At 40.1% G+C, this 17,375-nt stretch overlaps 1 protein-coding gene across 2 annotated transcripts; it reads left to right on the top strand.

Moving 5' to 3' along the window:
* The first annotated feature begins 637 nt into the window (after positions 1–637).
* On the top strand, positions 638–17,152 carry gmeb1 (glucocorticoid modulatory element binding protein 1). Of its 2 annotated transcripts, none has more exons than XM_080864056.1 (10): positions 638–774; positions 4,349–4,548; positions 4,688–4,740; positions 5,782–5,897; positions 6,639–6,742; positions 9,508–9,656; positions 10,874–10,999; positions 11,135–11,272; positions 11,552–11,689; positions 14,612–17,152. In XM_080864056.1, exons 2-10 carry the CDS (start codon positions 4,409–4,411, stop codon positions 15,466–15,468), a joined length of 1,821 nt encoding a protein of 606 aa, XP_080720182.1. In that variant the 5' UTR covers positions 638–774; positions 4,349–4,408; the 3' UTR covers positions 15,469–17,152. The 2 variants fall into 2 exon arrangements, with proteins under 2 accessions (XP_080720182.1, XP_080720181.1); XM_080864055.1 differs by having other exon boundaries at positions 10,868–10,999.
* The last annotated feature ends 223 nt before the right edge of the window (positions 17,153–17,375 follow it).

Here is a 17,375-nt window from a genome sequence, read left to right as displayed (position 1 = left end):
GTCAATTGCCCCGCCCTCTTTACCCATCATGCTTTTCGGTGTCCAAAACTAAATAGCCAAATACGGTCAAGTTTTTATTCCCGTTGACTATATAAATATATAAATGAAAGATAAAGGGTTGACTTGCCGTATTTAGTTATACAAAATATTGTGAAACTTTTCTGTGCCGACTTGAGGTTTATACATCATGAACCCTGAGTGAAGAACAGGTTACCTCTGGTCAGGTTGCAGGATGTCCGGCGTACATGGTAAAAAGGGCTTCTGCCATGCTTGGCACAGGAGAGGTGGGGTCTCCACTTCTCTTGCGGAATCGCCATCAAGAGATTTCGGAAGCATAATTTTTACTTCTTGGGCTGCCGATGATCACATATCTTGGCGCCCTAATTTCTATTGTCAACAAAAAGACCAGCCATGTCGGAATACACATAACTCCTGCGTTGCAGAAATAAGCATTTGTCTTCTTAAGTTTAATGCAAGTATAATAGTACCAAAATGATCTATGTAGAGTACACACTGTCATAAATTAACATACAATTCTTTGAGATATGACCAGATAAAACATATATCAAGGTAATACCCACTTATTCTCGCCTGCATATATAGGTTCGCTAATAAGGAGTCACAGTGGTGGTTAAAAACCTGCGGTTTACACAGGGTTTACACGAGAGTGAAAACAGGGCGAGCGCTGTTCAGCAGGAAGTCGAACTATAGCTACTGAGTGCGCATGCTCCGCAGCTCTCCTCTATCTAGGGATGCGTTTGGCTTCTTAAAACGGTAAGAACGAGCTATTTTTTTACTGTGTGTTTTTAAATATACACAACTGTAAAATAGCGACCGCTCTCGCCACACAAGCTGTAGTTTTAGCGGGGTGGTTTGGGTACATTGCGGAGGGGGTTCAGTCAGTCAGGCTCGAACTGAATGGAGGGGCAACGCCGTCGCCGTGCCGTTGTTTGCTGTACGTGCCGCCGCACAGGGAGACGTCATTTTGAGGGGGAGCGGAGAGTTAAAATGCAGAGTTACGAAGGGACGTACGGTTCATAGACAAGCGGCACGTAGCCGTCACACTGTAAATGCAAAGCTTTACCCGTCTCGGGCAGTGGAGTTCACGCTATTGTTTGGATTCCCACACATCAAGTTACGCCCTTGTGTTAGCAGTAATGGCTACCGTCGAGCCTGGTCTGAGGAGCTCCGACAGCGAAAAGTAGTCAGCCGGCTACAGCGGTAGCGATAACCAAGCCAACTTAGTAAAAGTAATTTATCTGCAGCAAAACGTAAAGGTGTAGTTTTAATTGAGCTGCGAATGGTTTTGTAGCCACTTGTTGGTTAGTAGCCCCCAAAACACGTAAAACTGCGGTTTCTAATGCCTAATGCGCGTGGGAAAAACCCACTCTTGCTGTATTCTACTAAGAAAATGTATCCGTTTAAAAAAATAAAAGCTTGCTTTTCTGGCTATCGTGGTTTCACATTTCGGCAAAAAACAGCTTCTGAAAATTTACTAGCCTATATAATCTCGCGTGTAACCCTTACGTGCACACTAGCAAACCGTTACGTAAAAATGACTTATATTAATCCAGTTAATATTAGTCTCAAACAAGTGGACCAGTCAGGCCATTTACAAAACGCGGCATTCTTTGGTTTGAATTAGCTAAGCTCACCTTACTTGGAAACAGCACCTCAACATTGAAATAAGATTTATATTTTAATCTTGGCAGATATTTTTCCAATCCAATTTAAAGTAACATGAGTTCAACTAATGTCAAAGCAGAGTTTCGCAAAGAGTGGGCCATGAAGCCAGGAGCTCTCCTTCAAGAAGTGGTCTCTAAGAAGTCACTAACAATGAAGTAAAAGGAAACGAGTAGTTTTGTGTAATTTAGTTTTTAAATTGCATCAAATATTTACATTTAAACAAAGAGTTATTAATAATAATAATAACAGGATTTGAAAATTTCACATTACTCATCTTATGAGTATTCCTTGGGGCACAATTGTCAGATTTTGAAGCAGGCTACAATTGTCTGGATAATATATACAGGGTGAAACAAATAGTGTTAGGTTGTTTTTGTTGTTTATTTTTTAATCAGCTTGTATATAGCTGCAGAAATATTAGAGATGGCACGATACCACTTTTTTTTTATGTCCGATACTATACCCTAAATTTGGATATCTGCGATCCCGATATAAATCCGATATAGCATATTTTATAATCAATAAAATGTTTTTTTTAAATATCTTGTTGCATTTTGTATAAGTTCATACTCAAGTTTAAAAAAACAAAACAAAACTAAAGCTATTCTGTTATACCTGTATGCAAAAAATACACTGTACCCCAAATATGTCATAGATCAGCAATACTGATCAATCTAATAAACTTAAACCCACACCATCCTCCCTATTCTGGTATTTTAAAGAGTACTTAGTGGAAATATTAAGCAACCTAACTAATAAGGTTGCCAACTCCGAACAAAAAAGGAAAAAAAAAATAGGGAACCACCCCCCACCCTCTGCCCTATAATGCTTAATTGATATAATCAACTCTAATTTAATGCACATGTAAAAGAAAACGCACAGAAATCAATAATTTTTCTATAATAATTAAATAGATTCAACATCCTCCTTCAGCAGAATTGCAGACTGCACAGATGGTACCTTCCCAAAGGAAAAAGTACTATAGCTTAGTAGGTTATAAATTTGACTTTATAGTTAATAATGGATTTCTATACATTTTACATCAGATGAAAACTTTGGTTGTAAGATTCAGATAATTATTTATTAAAAGCTAGACATGACAATAAGAAAGAAAAGTATGTCTTTGTGCCCTCCTTTTCCCTGTTAATGCCCTATCGGCCCCCCTGGCAAAACTTTGCTAGACCCGCCCCTGCACAGTTACCAGCCGTCAGCTACGTAGAAAAGGATCCTGGTGTAGAAAGTAATATTAAATAAATTCTAACAACAGCTTGTCTTTGTGGCGCAAAGTGGGCGATACACTAACAAGAGAGACGGACTCGCGACAGAAAAGCCGATCAGCTGATCATTGATCAGTTTCATGATTGAAGTAGCAGCAGGAGAGGGAGAGAATGAGAGGCAGTCGCTCCCAGCATTCGCTGGGAATGCTTCACAAACATTCAGAGATGAACTTACACACATGCTTTACTCATCTGGGATAACTTTCTCGGAGATTAAATTCCGGTTTGGTAGCGAGGCTCCAAATCCTCAGCTAGACCACCGACAGGTCTCGCATGCCATAGCCGCTCTATCACAACGCATACTCCTCCGACGTGCTAAGGTTATGAGCTGGGTTACGCTATGTCGCAGGTTTTGTGAGGTGCTTTTGAGTGGATCGGATTACATTTTTTATTTCTCTCCGATATCCGATCCAGTAATTTAGGTCAGTATCGGACCGATACGTAATATCGGATCAGTCCATCTCTAATAAATATTTGAAACTTACCAGGATTTCTGTTATCTAAGCCACTACAATACAAAAACACAGCTGAAAGTGATGACTGACAAAAGCTTATTAGGATCTGGCCTTACACAGTAGTCAGCCACAGTAAAGAAGTCGATTGTAGTAACTAAGAAAATCTTTTTAGTTGGGTCAAACTTCATCAGGCGTTTCCTGTTCTCCAAGCACAGTGGTAAAGTTTTATGGAAAGAACAATGAAGGCCCCACAGTTCCTGTCAAAATAAATAAAGGTAGTCCAAATCTTCAGGTACAACTTCTGCTGTTTTAGCCAATACAGCTGACTAAATCTGAGTAAATCCAGCTGATGCCAATAAATGTCACATAACTAGTCTTTATTTGTAGGCACGTGTGCACTTACATTCTTATCTCAGCTGGAACGCCTCAATGAATTGAATGTAATCAGTGCAGAGGCTCACTAAATATTCAGGCTTTTTCTTTGTCCTTTGAGGACAAAGTTCGCTAACTCATCAGTCATCTTGGGATGCCTAGAGATACTTCAAGATGGGTTATCAAAGTTTTCTGACTTTAGCTCAAAAAAAGCTTTAAAATATTTTATCCCCTTGAGGTTATTTTGCTCCCACCCTCTTTGAGCTTTTTTTGGAATTCTGCTATTAATTGCATCTTAGTATTTTTGGAGTGTCATGTCTCTTTCTTATAATGTTATACAAGTCAGTTAGCTCACCCAATGTTAGCTAGCAGAAGTTAACTAATAATACCTATGGTGGGCTTTTAAAGATGAGTTAAGGGCTCAGATATTCAGCTATTTGTAGGTGAAGCATTTTTTTCTTAATTTCAGTTTGAACTGAAATGCAAACAATCAGAAAAATGTACAGCCTTTTATAACCATCATCTGCCTTTCTTTTTAATATATTTATGGCTTTTCAGATGAACAAACCCCTAGGTAGCTGTTGCACAGAAGTGGCCCCCTCCCTCTAGTCTACTTCAATGAGTGTGATGGCGACCACTGATGAGGTCACTGTACCTATGGGGGAAGTGGTGATGGTAAAGGACGACAGTGGTGAAGGTGACCCCGATGACCCTAATAAGACTCAGGTCATCCTCCAGCTCCAGCCAATCACCACTGGGTATGTACTGAGAAACTACAATTCACTTCAAAGTTGTATAACACCACAATCAGAGCTACAGAGATTCCAGATGGTCAGTCATTTCCCATGCTTACTCTGCTGTACCAGGAGAAAATGTCCCAACTATCTATCCTTTCAGAGACGAGTCTGCTGAAACAGATGCGGCTGTCATGGCTGTTGAATCTCATTCAGGTAAGTGGTTGTCACTAGAGCAGGGAGATGTGACCAAAAATATTTATCACAATATACATTTGAAAATTTGCGATAACGATATAACTGACGATATAATTGACACTAGACAAAATACTTTACAACTCCACAACTTTATTAGTGCAAAAAAAAACATCAATGTATTTTCACATAAACAAGCAGCTGTTTTTTATGTGCATTAAAGTTATATAAAGACGTAACAGTGCAAATTCCTTGCTGACAGTTTAACCAAAAGACATTTCCAGTGGAAATTGGCCGACATATCCTCAGCATAACCATGTATAATAATCACAACACTTAAAAAGAGGTTATACACACACAATACGGTAATATTATGTTGAAGCACAGTACGTATCACTCCGCGAGGCGCCTGCCTACAATAGCTGTAATGCTCCGACAATCCATCAAGCGGTGCGGGTTCGTAGCTTAGCAAAGTCGTACTAAAACATTTGACAGATTTTCGAGCGCCGTGTACGACATAAAATCGTTTCGAGGTCAGTAAACACAACCAGAATTCATACATAAGGCACACAGGATTATAAGGGGAACTGTCGATTTTCAGAAAAATCAAAGGATTGATTTCAAGTGTACCGTATTTTCCAACAAACACGGTAATAACGACGGCCCGCTAGCATGCTGTACCAAAAATAGTGCTTTGTTGTGTATCTGACGGACGAAAGCTAAACCTGTTCCACACCACTGAAGTTGCAGCATTTTTACAAACAAATTCTGGTTCATTTCCTTCAACGATCCGCTTTCGCCCTCCTCATTCTGCTTTTTCCTCCATGTGCGTATGAAAACAAAATCACTGCACATGCGCGTTTTACCCATATTCTATTGCGATATTTCATTTTCTTATCGTTGCCCAACATTATACCGGTGTTACCGTGAACGGTATGATATGTCCCAGCCCTAGTTGTCACAGTGATTCAGACAACTTGAGGGATGTAACGATCCATGAGTTTTGCAGATTGCATTACATAAAGCTTGTTGGTAAATGTTGCATACATTTATTCCCTGTAGAGCAAACTGAGGGAGACGACGTTGAAATTGGCTGCCCTATAACGTGTGGTGACTGTAAAGCTGTGTTGCTAGTGAAAAAGTTTGTGTGCCCAGGAATCAATGTGAAATGTGTGAAGGTTAGTATCCCTTTTTTTCTTTTGGCTCACATGGAGTAAAATGACAAGTCATTAAAACATTGCCAAATATAGCAACGTGACAACTAGGTCATTCAATAGACTCTGAGCAGGAAATAAACATGTAGCACTGACAAGTGTCCCACTATATCTACAGAGTCATCCAGTTCATTTCTTCTCACTGCAAGTAGCAGGTTTCAAATAACCATGCTCCAAGCAGACATGGATGAAACGACCGAGCAGTTATGAGATAAATGTTCTCGTTCATGCTTTCACAACAATGCTCATTTTTTGATCGCAGTGTTATGAGTTGAATTACATAGGTCAGACTGTATTTGTAATGAACTACTAAGTCCATTCAATCTTCTGATCCACATGAAATTCTTTGTTGTCTTGTGAGCATCGAGCATACACTTCCATTAAATAGGAAGTGTAGCACTGAAAAAACAGAATTCAGTACATCACATGAAAATTATTATTTAAAGTTGAGAAAACTTATGCATATTTTATATTTTTTTCTCCTGATATAACACAGTAAAAAAATATTTCGCTATTCTAGCTGCTACAATTGCTCATGGTTAGAAGTCTACCATGATTCTAGAACCACAGCATATCTATTACATTTTCATATTAAAGGCCAAAGACAAGACATATGATACTGTAATGTGTTGCTTTTAGTTATTTCTGTTGTTTCATCATTGCACTTATTGAACATATTTACTAAACTGGCAATCTCTCCACTAGTATGAAGACCAGTTGATCAGTCCCAAGCAGTTTGTGCACATTTCTGGAAAAGCTACTCTGAAAGACTGGAAGAGAGCCATCAGGATGGGGGGAGTCATGCTGAGGTGCGGGGATTTATTTTTGAGACAGAACACTGACATTCTATGGCCCTTAGATGAGCAAGTGCTGGTTGGTTGCGCTGCACCACATGGTAATGAGCTGAGATGTGACTCATCCATCTAGAATAAATATTCAAATGTTCTTCTGTGGCTCTGTGACAGGAAACTAACAAGCCACTGTTGCCTCACTTCTGAGTGTGAGTGAGATGATAACGATAAACCACGGGCCTTCCTGTCTCTTTGACTGGTCGAAATAGATTTTTCTATATCACGTTTAAGCTGCGCTAATCAGTATTACAATGAAATGTATGTTGCCTGTAGTGGAAAACCTGACTGTGATCATTGTGTCTTGCAGATAAATTCATGGATAATTATTTAGTTTCAGGGATACACTACCGTTTGGATGAGTAAAGTAGACTTATTTTATTAATGTAAAAAACCCTCTGTGTGTGCTGTGACTTAGCCGTATATTGCTTCAGTGATCACATGGCTTTTGGAAGACTGCACTGCAAATAATACAGTTTGCGTTATTATACACACTTTTCAGTTTCTTGGATTTATTTGACATCATTTGACAACAATATTTCATCTATGCTTTACATCTTGTGTAGTGATCAACTCAGTTTGACAGATATTGAATCATTTTCATGCCTTTGACATTTGTGTCTGGACTTGGATAAAATTAGTTGTTGGTTTCTAGCAGTGAAAGAATGAGCAAAGTGGGTTTTTTTCACATTGAGTTTTCTATTTCAAATTGATGAATTGTGTCACAGCTATTTTCAATCTCTCTTGCAGTCTAAAGGTTACTAGTCTGTCACCAACAATGTGCAGGGTTAAGATTCTCTTTACTGGGTAGAACATCTGTATATGCGCCTCTAATTAAAAGCACAGGAGAAGCAGAGGATTTTGACTATCCAAAAAAAAAAACTGCAGCTTTACATAGATGCAACAGTGTCTCCTTCTGACCAGTGACTCTTATATGGTTACTGGCAATGGCACAGCATCTCCTGTCATGTGGACGCACTGCAGGCAGTCAGAGCCAGAAGGTAGTAGCACTGGGTGATCCTAAGTCTCAAAAGCAAGAAAGCTGTGAGCCAACAGATTCTTTTTTTTTTCTAGGTTTGAAGTGTTTGAGAAGTAATATAGCTTCTATAATATAGTTAATAATAAATTGTTTACTAAAAATAATCCCAAAATAGACATCCATAAAGAAATTACCCTTACTTTAAGCCCTGTACACATTTCAGGGGACCTGTTGTTTTCTGATCCAAACGAACTATTTGTCTCAACCTTGGTTCCAGAAATGGCAGATGTCCAAAGCTAAAGCTGTACATTATTTGCTGCATGTGAGAAGGCTAACTCTGAAGAACGTCTTAAACATTTAGGAGTGAAGATATTTTTCCTCATGTACCGGAGGAGAGCAGAAACAATCCAGATAAATGTTTCTACCTTCATCACAACAACAGCTTAGGCTAAAGTAACACGTGCCAGACGCTGAAGTGTATATGACAGTAAATATGTCATTTATAAGGATTTAAAATATGATTTTACATTTGACCTTTCGCCTCTGGTTCAAGAGCAAAATGTTAATCTGAAGGTCAAAGTGATAGTTACACTACATAGAGCTATTTAAACTCATTCTTACTGCCACTGTGTGTACTGACAAGATGTATGTATATAGGAAATATAAATATATGATATAAAAACACATTATTTTATTATAACATTACAGTAACAGGTTAGATAACCACTGAAATATAAAAGATGTGTATAATATTCCTTGTTGAGTATTGTTTTGTTTTGTTTGTTTTTTTTTGGGGGGGGGATTGAACATTTAAATAAATTTACTAAACAATGAAATGAAAGCTACACATTCGAAATAATACCAAAATAAGATTTCATTATATTAAGTAAATACAGAGAGTGAGCTGCCTTGGTAGAGGGTTGTGCTCTCGCAGTGCTTGTTGTTTTACAACTGTTTTGGCTGTAGATCAGTGAAATAATGCAGTCCAGCAAAACTGGCAACAATCAGCACTAAAACACAGCATTAAATTAACATGTGGAATAGCCCTGCAGCAGTGTTAAAATAAGAAAGTGGAAATAAATGCAGGAATATGCACACACTTAAACCATGTTCTTGTCTCATGTTCTTGTCTCATGTTCTTGGCATGAGACAAAATAGTTGGGACACATTTTATGAAGTGTCTTAAAGCAGTGGGCATAAAACTCCCTTTTTTTTTCTTTTTTTTTTGAACTGTTGTCGTTCAACCAGGAAATACTTTTGAGAGATACACAAAGACAGAGAGACTGTCACACTAAAAAGCAGCAGCTTTAAAACATGCACCTTCTAAAGCTTCTATCAGCTGCACAGTAACTCTAGAATACAGGTTTGCACAGAACACCAACTGTGGATTTTGCCCTGCCAGTATGGAAAGGACTGCTGTAAGCAAAACTTGATTTAAATGCATACAGATATTGCATGTATTGCAGACGCACTGCTTAAGTCTGTTGCACATTTTATGTAAACCTCTTCTAATATTCTCTCCAGGATATCTGTGTGGGCAACTCTCAGACACGACTTAGTTGTTGCACTTTACACAGTTGCTCCTGTGGTTATTAGTTCCAAACAGAATAAGTGTACTGAAAGAAAGGCACTGCACTGGATCTTCACTTCTAAAAGATGCAAATGTTTTTGACAACGATGATAGCATCTCTGGTCAAACAAACATGTTTTCCCCTTTTTTATATATTTCCTCATTTCTGTTCTCCAGAAAAATGATGGATTCCGGTCAGCTGGACTTCTACCAGCACAGCACTCTGTGCACTAACACATGTCGCAGCACCAAGTTTGACCTTTTAATAAACAACACACGCTTCCCTCCTGATGGCACCGGACTTACCACACCTACATCCTCTCAAGGTAAAAATCTGAATATAGTGTATTATTGTGCCTTACAATATAAAGCGCCTTGAGGCAACTGTTGTTGTGATTTCATGCTGTATAAATACATTTGAATTGAACTGACTAGAAGGTGCAGTGAGTCCAGATTTGCTCATTTAAACAGCAGTGATGTTATAGTCCATAACTGAGTATTTTGTTATATTTGTTGTGTTTTTCAGTCAAAAGATAGGTTTAACATAAGGGCCACTGACTGTTTCTACTAGGCACAGTTACAAGTTTACTTCTAAACCCTTATTTAAAAGTCCTTTATGCGGTCTGCGTTTTTACAGAAAAGAAACATATGAGCTTGCTGAAAGAATGTGGAGGTTTTTTAGTGTCATGGAAAACAAAGCAGGAGGATGATGCTGGTGGTGGAGCTCTCCACAATACAAGCGTTTCTCTAGACTGAAAATAAATGTGTGCAAACTGCACAATGTGTTTAGGTGCACCTGTGCTCATGTAAACTATTATAAGAGTCAACAAAAGCTGCTTCTGCTTTTCTAAACAAAAATCTGATAACACAACAACAGTGAAGATGACATTGTCATTAGTGGTGTAATTTACAGCGCAGCCTCTCCTCTCTGTCTGACACAAACAGCACAAAATCGAGACATTGAACCCAGCTGGAGAAAACGATAGCGTCCTTCTAGAGTTGATAGCAACGGGGCTCATTGCTGTTACCTTCATGGCTACAGAGCCAACAGCAGTATTATCAAACCACCTGTTCAACAAGCTTAGTGGTGAAGAAAAGCAATATTTTCACCTGCTTTCATCCAACACTGACATGTTTTACAGTGACAGCGCAGCTGAATGAAAGAATAATTAAAAAAAGAAAATCTGTCTGTCTGCAGACAAATTGCTTATTTAGTTTGGCTTGATCTTCTAAGTTTTTATAATTTCCTGCAAACTACTGCTGGGTGTTTAATACACTGCATATCATTTAATGCTTTAGGTGATAATTATTCAGCCCACACAGAGAAATGATATGATACAGAAAACTGCTAATTTACTGTGAGACATGATGAAAGCTGCCCAGCAGGATATAAGGTAAAATTAACAACAACAAAAAAAAGATCACTAAAGATAAAGAAGTGTGGTGGGGGAATGTGACACTGAAGTTTGGCTCCCTCTTAAATCCAGAATTGCATTTAAAATTCTTCTCCTCAGTCATGTCTGTTGTCTTGTACAAGTTACAGGTCAGGTGATCCTGGGTAATGGTGGGGCAGCTGCAGAAGACCGAGCAAAGGTCCTGAGCGGGAAGTTGGACTGGAGCTCAAGTTCATCGGAGTCTGCAGACAAAAAGGGATCAGCTGAGATCTCTGGTAACACTGAGCACATATCCAAACACAGATTAAGAGTATAATAACAGCACGGAGATGGAAATCATCTCCAACAGCATGGATATATGTAACACTGTGTGTGAGTAAGATTGCTCTGTGTTGTCTGTTTGTCCGCAGAGGACACACTGAACTTTTGGAAGGGCATTGCAGATGTGGGTTTGTTGGGTGAAGTGGTGACCAACATCAACACGGAGCTTGTGGAGCTGTTAAACAGCGTGCAGCAGCGCATGGATCCGGCCAGCCTACAGGACACAGGTGCAGAACGACGCCAACATGCACTGGGAAACTGCATCGCCAAAACAGAGGCGTTGTGTGGGACACACTCTGACCTATGTGAATAAGAAATGCATGGAAAGAAAGAGCAAATTCAGCTGCTGTTGGAAACTGAAAATGACTGTCCAACAGCAGAAAGCTTTTTAGAAAAGCTTCTTTTAGAGTAATACCACACTGATTTACTGTGCAAACAGCTGAATCTGTTCCTCCTTTCTGACTGACCAAGTAATTTTTTTTGATTGCTTGCTGCACTGATCCCAGATTCCTGTCTGGTAGAGGTGGCCGTGCTCAGTAACCTCGCCCAGGTCTTCGATCTGCTCGATGTGGTCAAGAAGATTGTGGAGAGGAGAAAGCAGCAGACGGATCCCAGTCAGGAGCAGGTGCTCAGCATGCTCACCAGTGAGTACAGAACACAAACAAGGCTCTACTTCAGGAGCTGCCACATAGAGCCGCTAAATTCATACGAATTTTATTTAAATCATTTTTATAGAGCCAATTGTTAAAAACAATCATGGCTTTACATAATAAAGTAAAGGGAAATTGAATTAAACTGCAGTAATCATGTGAGTCTCAGTTAGCAAGCACTTTTGCAAGAGTGGGAAGGAAGATTTCTCTTTTAACAGGAAAGGAGGGGCAGCCTTCTGCTGATGGGGATTGAGGAGAGGAAGAAGGCAAAAAAAAAGAAAGAGCACAGAGAGTGACCCTGAATAGCTTATAGAAGACATGCTTAGCGGATCCTAGGAAATCCCCTAGCAGCCTGAGCCCAAAGTAGCATAACTAAGTGATGGTTAAGTGACAGTTGAGGTTTGAGGCTAAATTCAAAACCATCGAAAGATTGAATTTGTCTCCTGAATCCAAACTGGCAGCTGGTTCCACAGGGAGGGGCTTAACAGCTGAAGGCTCTGCCTTTCATTCTACTTTTGGAAATTAGGAAGTGTAAGTGTTGTACTGGGATAAATTGGTACTGTGAGGTCTTCGGGATATTTAAGGACAATCTTTTAGGACTTTGCACATGCCAATGAGAATGATCTTGAAGTAATTTCTGGTTGGAAGACATGTGGTCATATGGTACACTTGTGCTGGTGTCCTGGATGAATTGTAGCCTTTTCAGGGACCTTTTAGAGCACCCTGATAATCAGTAGTTACACTAGTCCAACCTCTATGTAACAAATGCATGAACTAGCATCCCTCTGAGTCAGGATGTTGTCATAGTGCAGAGATAAGTGAAGGTAATCCTAGATGTCTGTTTAATGTGTCAGTTAAAGAAAAACCCAATCAAAGATGACTCCAAGGCTCCTGACAGTGCTATTGAAGGTCAAGATAATGCCACTCATAGTAAATAGTTGTTTAGGCATGTTTCATGCATCAAATCTAGCAGCTTGGGTTTGAGTCCAACCTGCAGCCCCTTGCTGCATGTCTCCCCATGCGCACGCTCCCCATTTTTCCTGTCTACTCCTCAAAAAGGCAAAAAGCCAAAAGTCAATGGCTTTATTGTTACATATATGTGGGAAAACAAGTTACTTTTGTTTGTTATTGGTGAGAGACATGAGGTTTAAAAGAAAAAGACAAAAATAGAGAATCAAAATTTGGTTTCAGTCCATCTTGAGTTCCACTCTTTGATTAAGCAAAATTCTTCAGACAGTTGTTCTAATTTGCAATCTTTCAGTTCCTGATTGTGAGGCTTTTGCTCCCAAATGCACTACACCAGCGGTCCCCAACCCCCGGGCCTCGGACCGGTACCGGTCCGTGAGTCGTTTGGTACCGGGCCGCGAGAGTTGATGCTCAGGTGTGAAATGTATAGTTTTCAGGGTTTTTATCGGTTTTCAGCGTTATTTTGTTATCCTTTTTATCGTTAACTCGGTTTTCCTGGGTCTTTTCACGTGTGTTATGAACAACTCTTCTATTTTTCAGTACCAGTACTAGTTTTATTTTGTTGTATTTATCCGCGACACCTTAAAGGCCGGTCCGTGAAAATATTGTCGGGCATAAACCGGTCCGTGGCCCAAAAAAGGTTGGAGACCGCTGCACTACACCATTACCCAGCAATAATTAAAAGGTTGTGTGCTGCAGATCATCATTATTATCACTATATCATTTTAAAAAATAAAATGCAGCCACAGTCACACTATAACTGTTCTCTTTACACATTTTTCTGATAAAATGAGCAGTGACACAGGTCAGTGACAGCAGCTGTGCTTTGAGTCTGACTATGTTGATAATGAAAAAGAGTGATGACTCCCACTGCTCCCATCCGAGGTAATAACAGTCAAGATCATTTTCCCAGATGGTGTACAGTCTTGCTTCCTCCATGACTGGATATCATTTTTGGGTTCTTATTTTTTTATTTATTTACCTCTGTGTCCAACCTCCCTCCAAGTCATTTTTTATTTGTCAATTATGGACCAAGTTTACGGAGAATTTAGGGGTATTTGTTTTAGTATTTTTTATTATTTTTTTTTTTACAAACAAGGTAGGATCATCGCTGTATAGAAATTAAATTAGATTTATCATTTGCCTGAACCAAGACAGTGATGGTCTCGGTTGGCCCTCCTTGAACCCAGAGGGAAGCAAATGGAAGCTTTGCTTTTATGCTGAACACTGATGGAGAGTTAACTGGCTACATAGAAAATAAGGAAAAAAAATAATTACGTGAATGCAGAAAGACAGTTTGTATAAAGGATCCAGAGAACACATAAGAGGTTTGGATATCTGGTTAATATTAGTCACTTTAGAATCACCAGTTAACCCAACTCCATATGTTCTCTTTGGACTGTGTGAGGAAGCCAAAGTCCCAGCAGACATGGAGGGAACATCCACACAGAAAGTCCGCGACTAGCTGGTGGATTAGAACCCAGTACCTTCATGCTGTGAGGCAACAGTGTTAACCACTACACCACTGTGTCACCCAATGTGACAAAGTTTACACTAAATACTTTCTGTTGCCAGTCAAAGTTAACAAATAACAGCTCTGGTGCGTAACGTCGTAAATCAATTCAGAATCCTAACAGATAGTTCATGACTTTTGACTCATAACAGTCAAAATTTCCGTGTGAATATATTTTTATTTCACACATCTATCATGTTACTCAAAACTGTTTTTGAATACTTAAAATGAAGAATGACGTTTTTATTGAGTTAGGGTTTTTGTTGTGAAATTAGATTTGACATTTGCTGGATTATACATGCCTAGCCTGTCTGACGAATGTTGATATTAGAGATCAATATAAGAACGTGCACGTTGTAATCTTGTAAAAATCTGAAAATGAATGCATTCTTGTGGTTGACTCAGCCCTCACTGTCAGTCCTGTCATGTCTCTGCAGACCTGGAGGTGCAGCTGGAAGAACAGAAGAAGCAGCAGCAAGTACGAGCTCTTCTCACCTGCCCCCAGCCTGCCAAAAACAAAACTCCCACTAAACGCCCGACCAAGCGGCCTCGACTCCAGAGACCTGCCTCCACCACCACCCTCCTGACCACCCCTATAAACCAGCAAGCCACTCTGCAGCCTCAGCAGTTCACCGTTCTTTCACCCATCTCTCTGTCCTCAGTGGGGCAGCCATTCACCGTGGCAGGCCTACCTATTGCCTCGCTGTCCCAGTCCTCCAACACAGTCACATTACTCCCTGCCGGCTCGCAGGTCTTCACCCGCTACATGGTGGCTGGAGATGGTAAGACAGAAACCATCACCCTGCATCCGTCCTCAGGTTTGACACTGGTTGGCACCACCGCTTTGCAGGACTCCAGCCAACTGGGCACAGTAATGAGCCCCATGGAGCTGGTGCAGCTAAGCCAGCAGGCCAGCGGTGCAGAGGTGGTGCCCATAGAAGGCCAAGTGGTAGACGGCACCATGCTAGTGCAACAGGAGGTGATGCAGGGGGAAGTGGAGGGCAGCCAGGAACACACGGTCATTGAGATCAATCCAACTCCTGTGGAGCAGGCAGTGGGAGTGATGGAGCTCCAGCTGACCGGGGAGTCAGGCAGAGAAGGGGCCACCATGGTGGTCCAGAGTGGGGTGGAGATGACCATGTCGGCAGAGACGGAGGAGGAGACTCAGCACCAGCTGCAGGAGGCACACACTGAAAGGGTTCAGGAGGTGCAACTGGATGCTAGCGGACACCTGTCGCACGTACAGATAGTGGTGATAGGAGAAAACACTCAGGAAGAAAACAAGGTCAAATAAGACACAACCATCTTTATCCAGCACAGCAGGTATGAACTCATGGACTGAGCCATCACGGACTCGACAAACTGTAAATACACAGGATTTCCAAATCCACAAATTGCCTTGGACTAAAACCAAGCTTTAGGGTAGCCATTTTTCCTTTTTTGTGTCTTTGTACATGCTCCGCTAAGCTTGTTCATTTTTATTGAAGCAAAGAGGGATCTGCAATATATGAAATGCTTATGTTTGTTTTCCAGTTGAAGGTTCGAGCATATAATGACTTGGCTCTAAAATTTATAGTTTTGGCCATTATTTCTGTTCTTTTTTTTATTTTAACCCTGTACTCACCAAAGTAACTGCTACTGAAATCTGGGAACACTGGGACTGTGACTTCAAAGAAACTTGTACGCTTTAAAATCCACAAATTTTTGATGTGATAATTATGAAGTTAAAGATAAATGTATTTAGAAGCTTAACACACACAGCAAAACATGACGCCTGCATGTGTTAGATGATGTTGAAGTGAAGCAAATGCTGTGCGAAATCCCCGCTTTTACTTTGATTACAATGTCTACATAGAGTTTGGGACAGCACATACTTTGATCTTAAATCGGTGCACATGTTTTGTTTATGAGCTGTTCCACACCATCAGTCCAGTTCACATCAAACTGTTTCACACAATGTCTTCATGTCTCTTTTTTCCCGATTAACCAGACAGGCACAGTAAAATATCCATCAAACATTGTTTTTCCTCAGTAAAAAGAAAAGTTAAATATTTCAAATCCTGACAGATAAGATAAGAGAATACTTGGATGTTTTACTTGAAAATGACCTGAATTATAAATATATTTATTCAATTTTCTGCTGATGGACTGATGGTCCCTGGGGGTCTAATAATAAGGAAAATAATGGCCAAAAGTATACAAATGGGATCATGTCTTTATGAACTATAATTTTACTTCAAGCCTCTGCGAACAACCTGAGGTCAGGAGAAAGCACTGTAACAGTAAAGTCAACATGGACGGCTTTAGAAAAGGTGCTGATGATCAGTCAGATTGGGCAGCGGCAGTCTGCAAGTCCCTTCTGTTCATCAGACTCGTTACCAGTAACAGTGTTGGTGTTACCTGAGGCTAGGAGGAATTGCACTCTGTTTTGCGTGGTAGTTTTGCAAACTGTTTTTGTTTTTGCACTGTGTGACATCCTCATGGGACTATAGGAGGATGTTGGCAGTGATGCCTGCTCTCGCTCTCAACACTTCAGAGGAAACAGACTGAACTCCTTACTGGAGCGGTATCATTTATCCACATACTGTATTCTCATCAGTTTCATGCTGCCTGATAAATCTTCTCCACTCTTCATTTATTGTGAACACCTGTTGCTTTTTTTCCGTATCTTGGATAGTGTGAGCTACTGGACTGATTGTTCAACTGAGGATATAAAAGAACATAATATACTCAATGTCAGACTTGCCTGTATTTTACACTTGTCAAGTAGTATTTTATTTATTAGCTTTCAAAACTGAAGTTTAAGGAGCAGATATGGGTTCATTTGAGCTCTTGGTTAAAGCTCACATCAACAAAAACCTGTTCATGACTTGTGCTTTTTCCAATAATTTAATTTAAAAAGATAAGAGTATTTGCATACTGACTTTGTAATGTGTTTTAATATCAGATTAAAACAAACCAAAAAAAGATAAGTAGTATTTTTTTTTTTATTTCACCACCAGAGTGCGCTGTTTGATCACTCCACTACGGGCTTTAGACGATCTGCATTAGTAGATGGTGGAAATGGTCTGCTGCTATAATCTCCAACTCCATGTGTCAGACTTATTGTGGAGCATGACTTAATCTGGGCTGCTATGGACTGATGTGCAGGCCTTCTGGAGGATGAGTCGTGCTGACAGGGCACAGGGCTTCACTGGTTAT

This window comes from Rhamphochromis sp. 'chilingali', assembly GCF_963969265.1.
Source record: "Rhamphochromis sp. 'chilingali' genome assembly, chromosome: 17".
Lineage (NCBI taxonomy): Eukaryota > Metazoa > Chordata > Actinopteri > Cichliformes > Cichlidae > Rhamphochromis > Rhamphochromis sp. 'chilingali'.
This window is presented reverse-complemented; position numbering and strand designations above follow the sequence as displayed.

Excerpts from the sequence above, each read along its gene's own strand:
- gmeb1 (XM_080864055.1), top strand. The coding sequence starts at position 4,409 with ATGAGTGTGATGGCGACCACTGATGAGGTCACTGTACCTATGGGGGAA. Across the intron at positions 4,741-5,781 it reads GGCTGTTGAATCTCATTCAG|AGCAAACTGAGGGAGACGAC; the intron begins GTAAGTGGTTGT and ends TATTCCCTGTAG. Across the intron at positions 5,898-6,638 it reads TCAATGTGAAATGTGTGAAG|TATGAAGACCAGTTGATCAG; the intron begins GTTAGTATCCCT and ends TCTCTCCACTAG.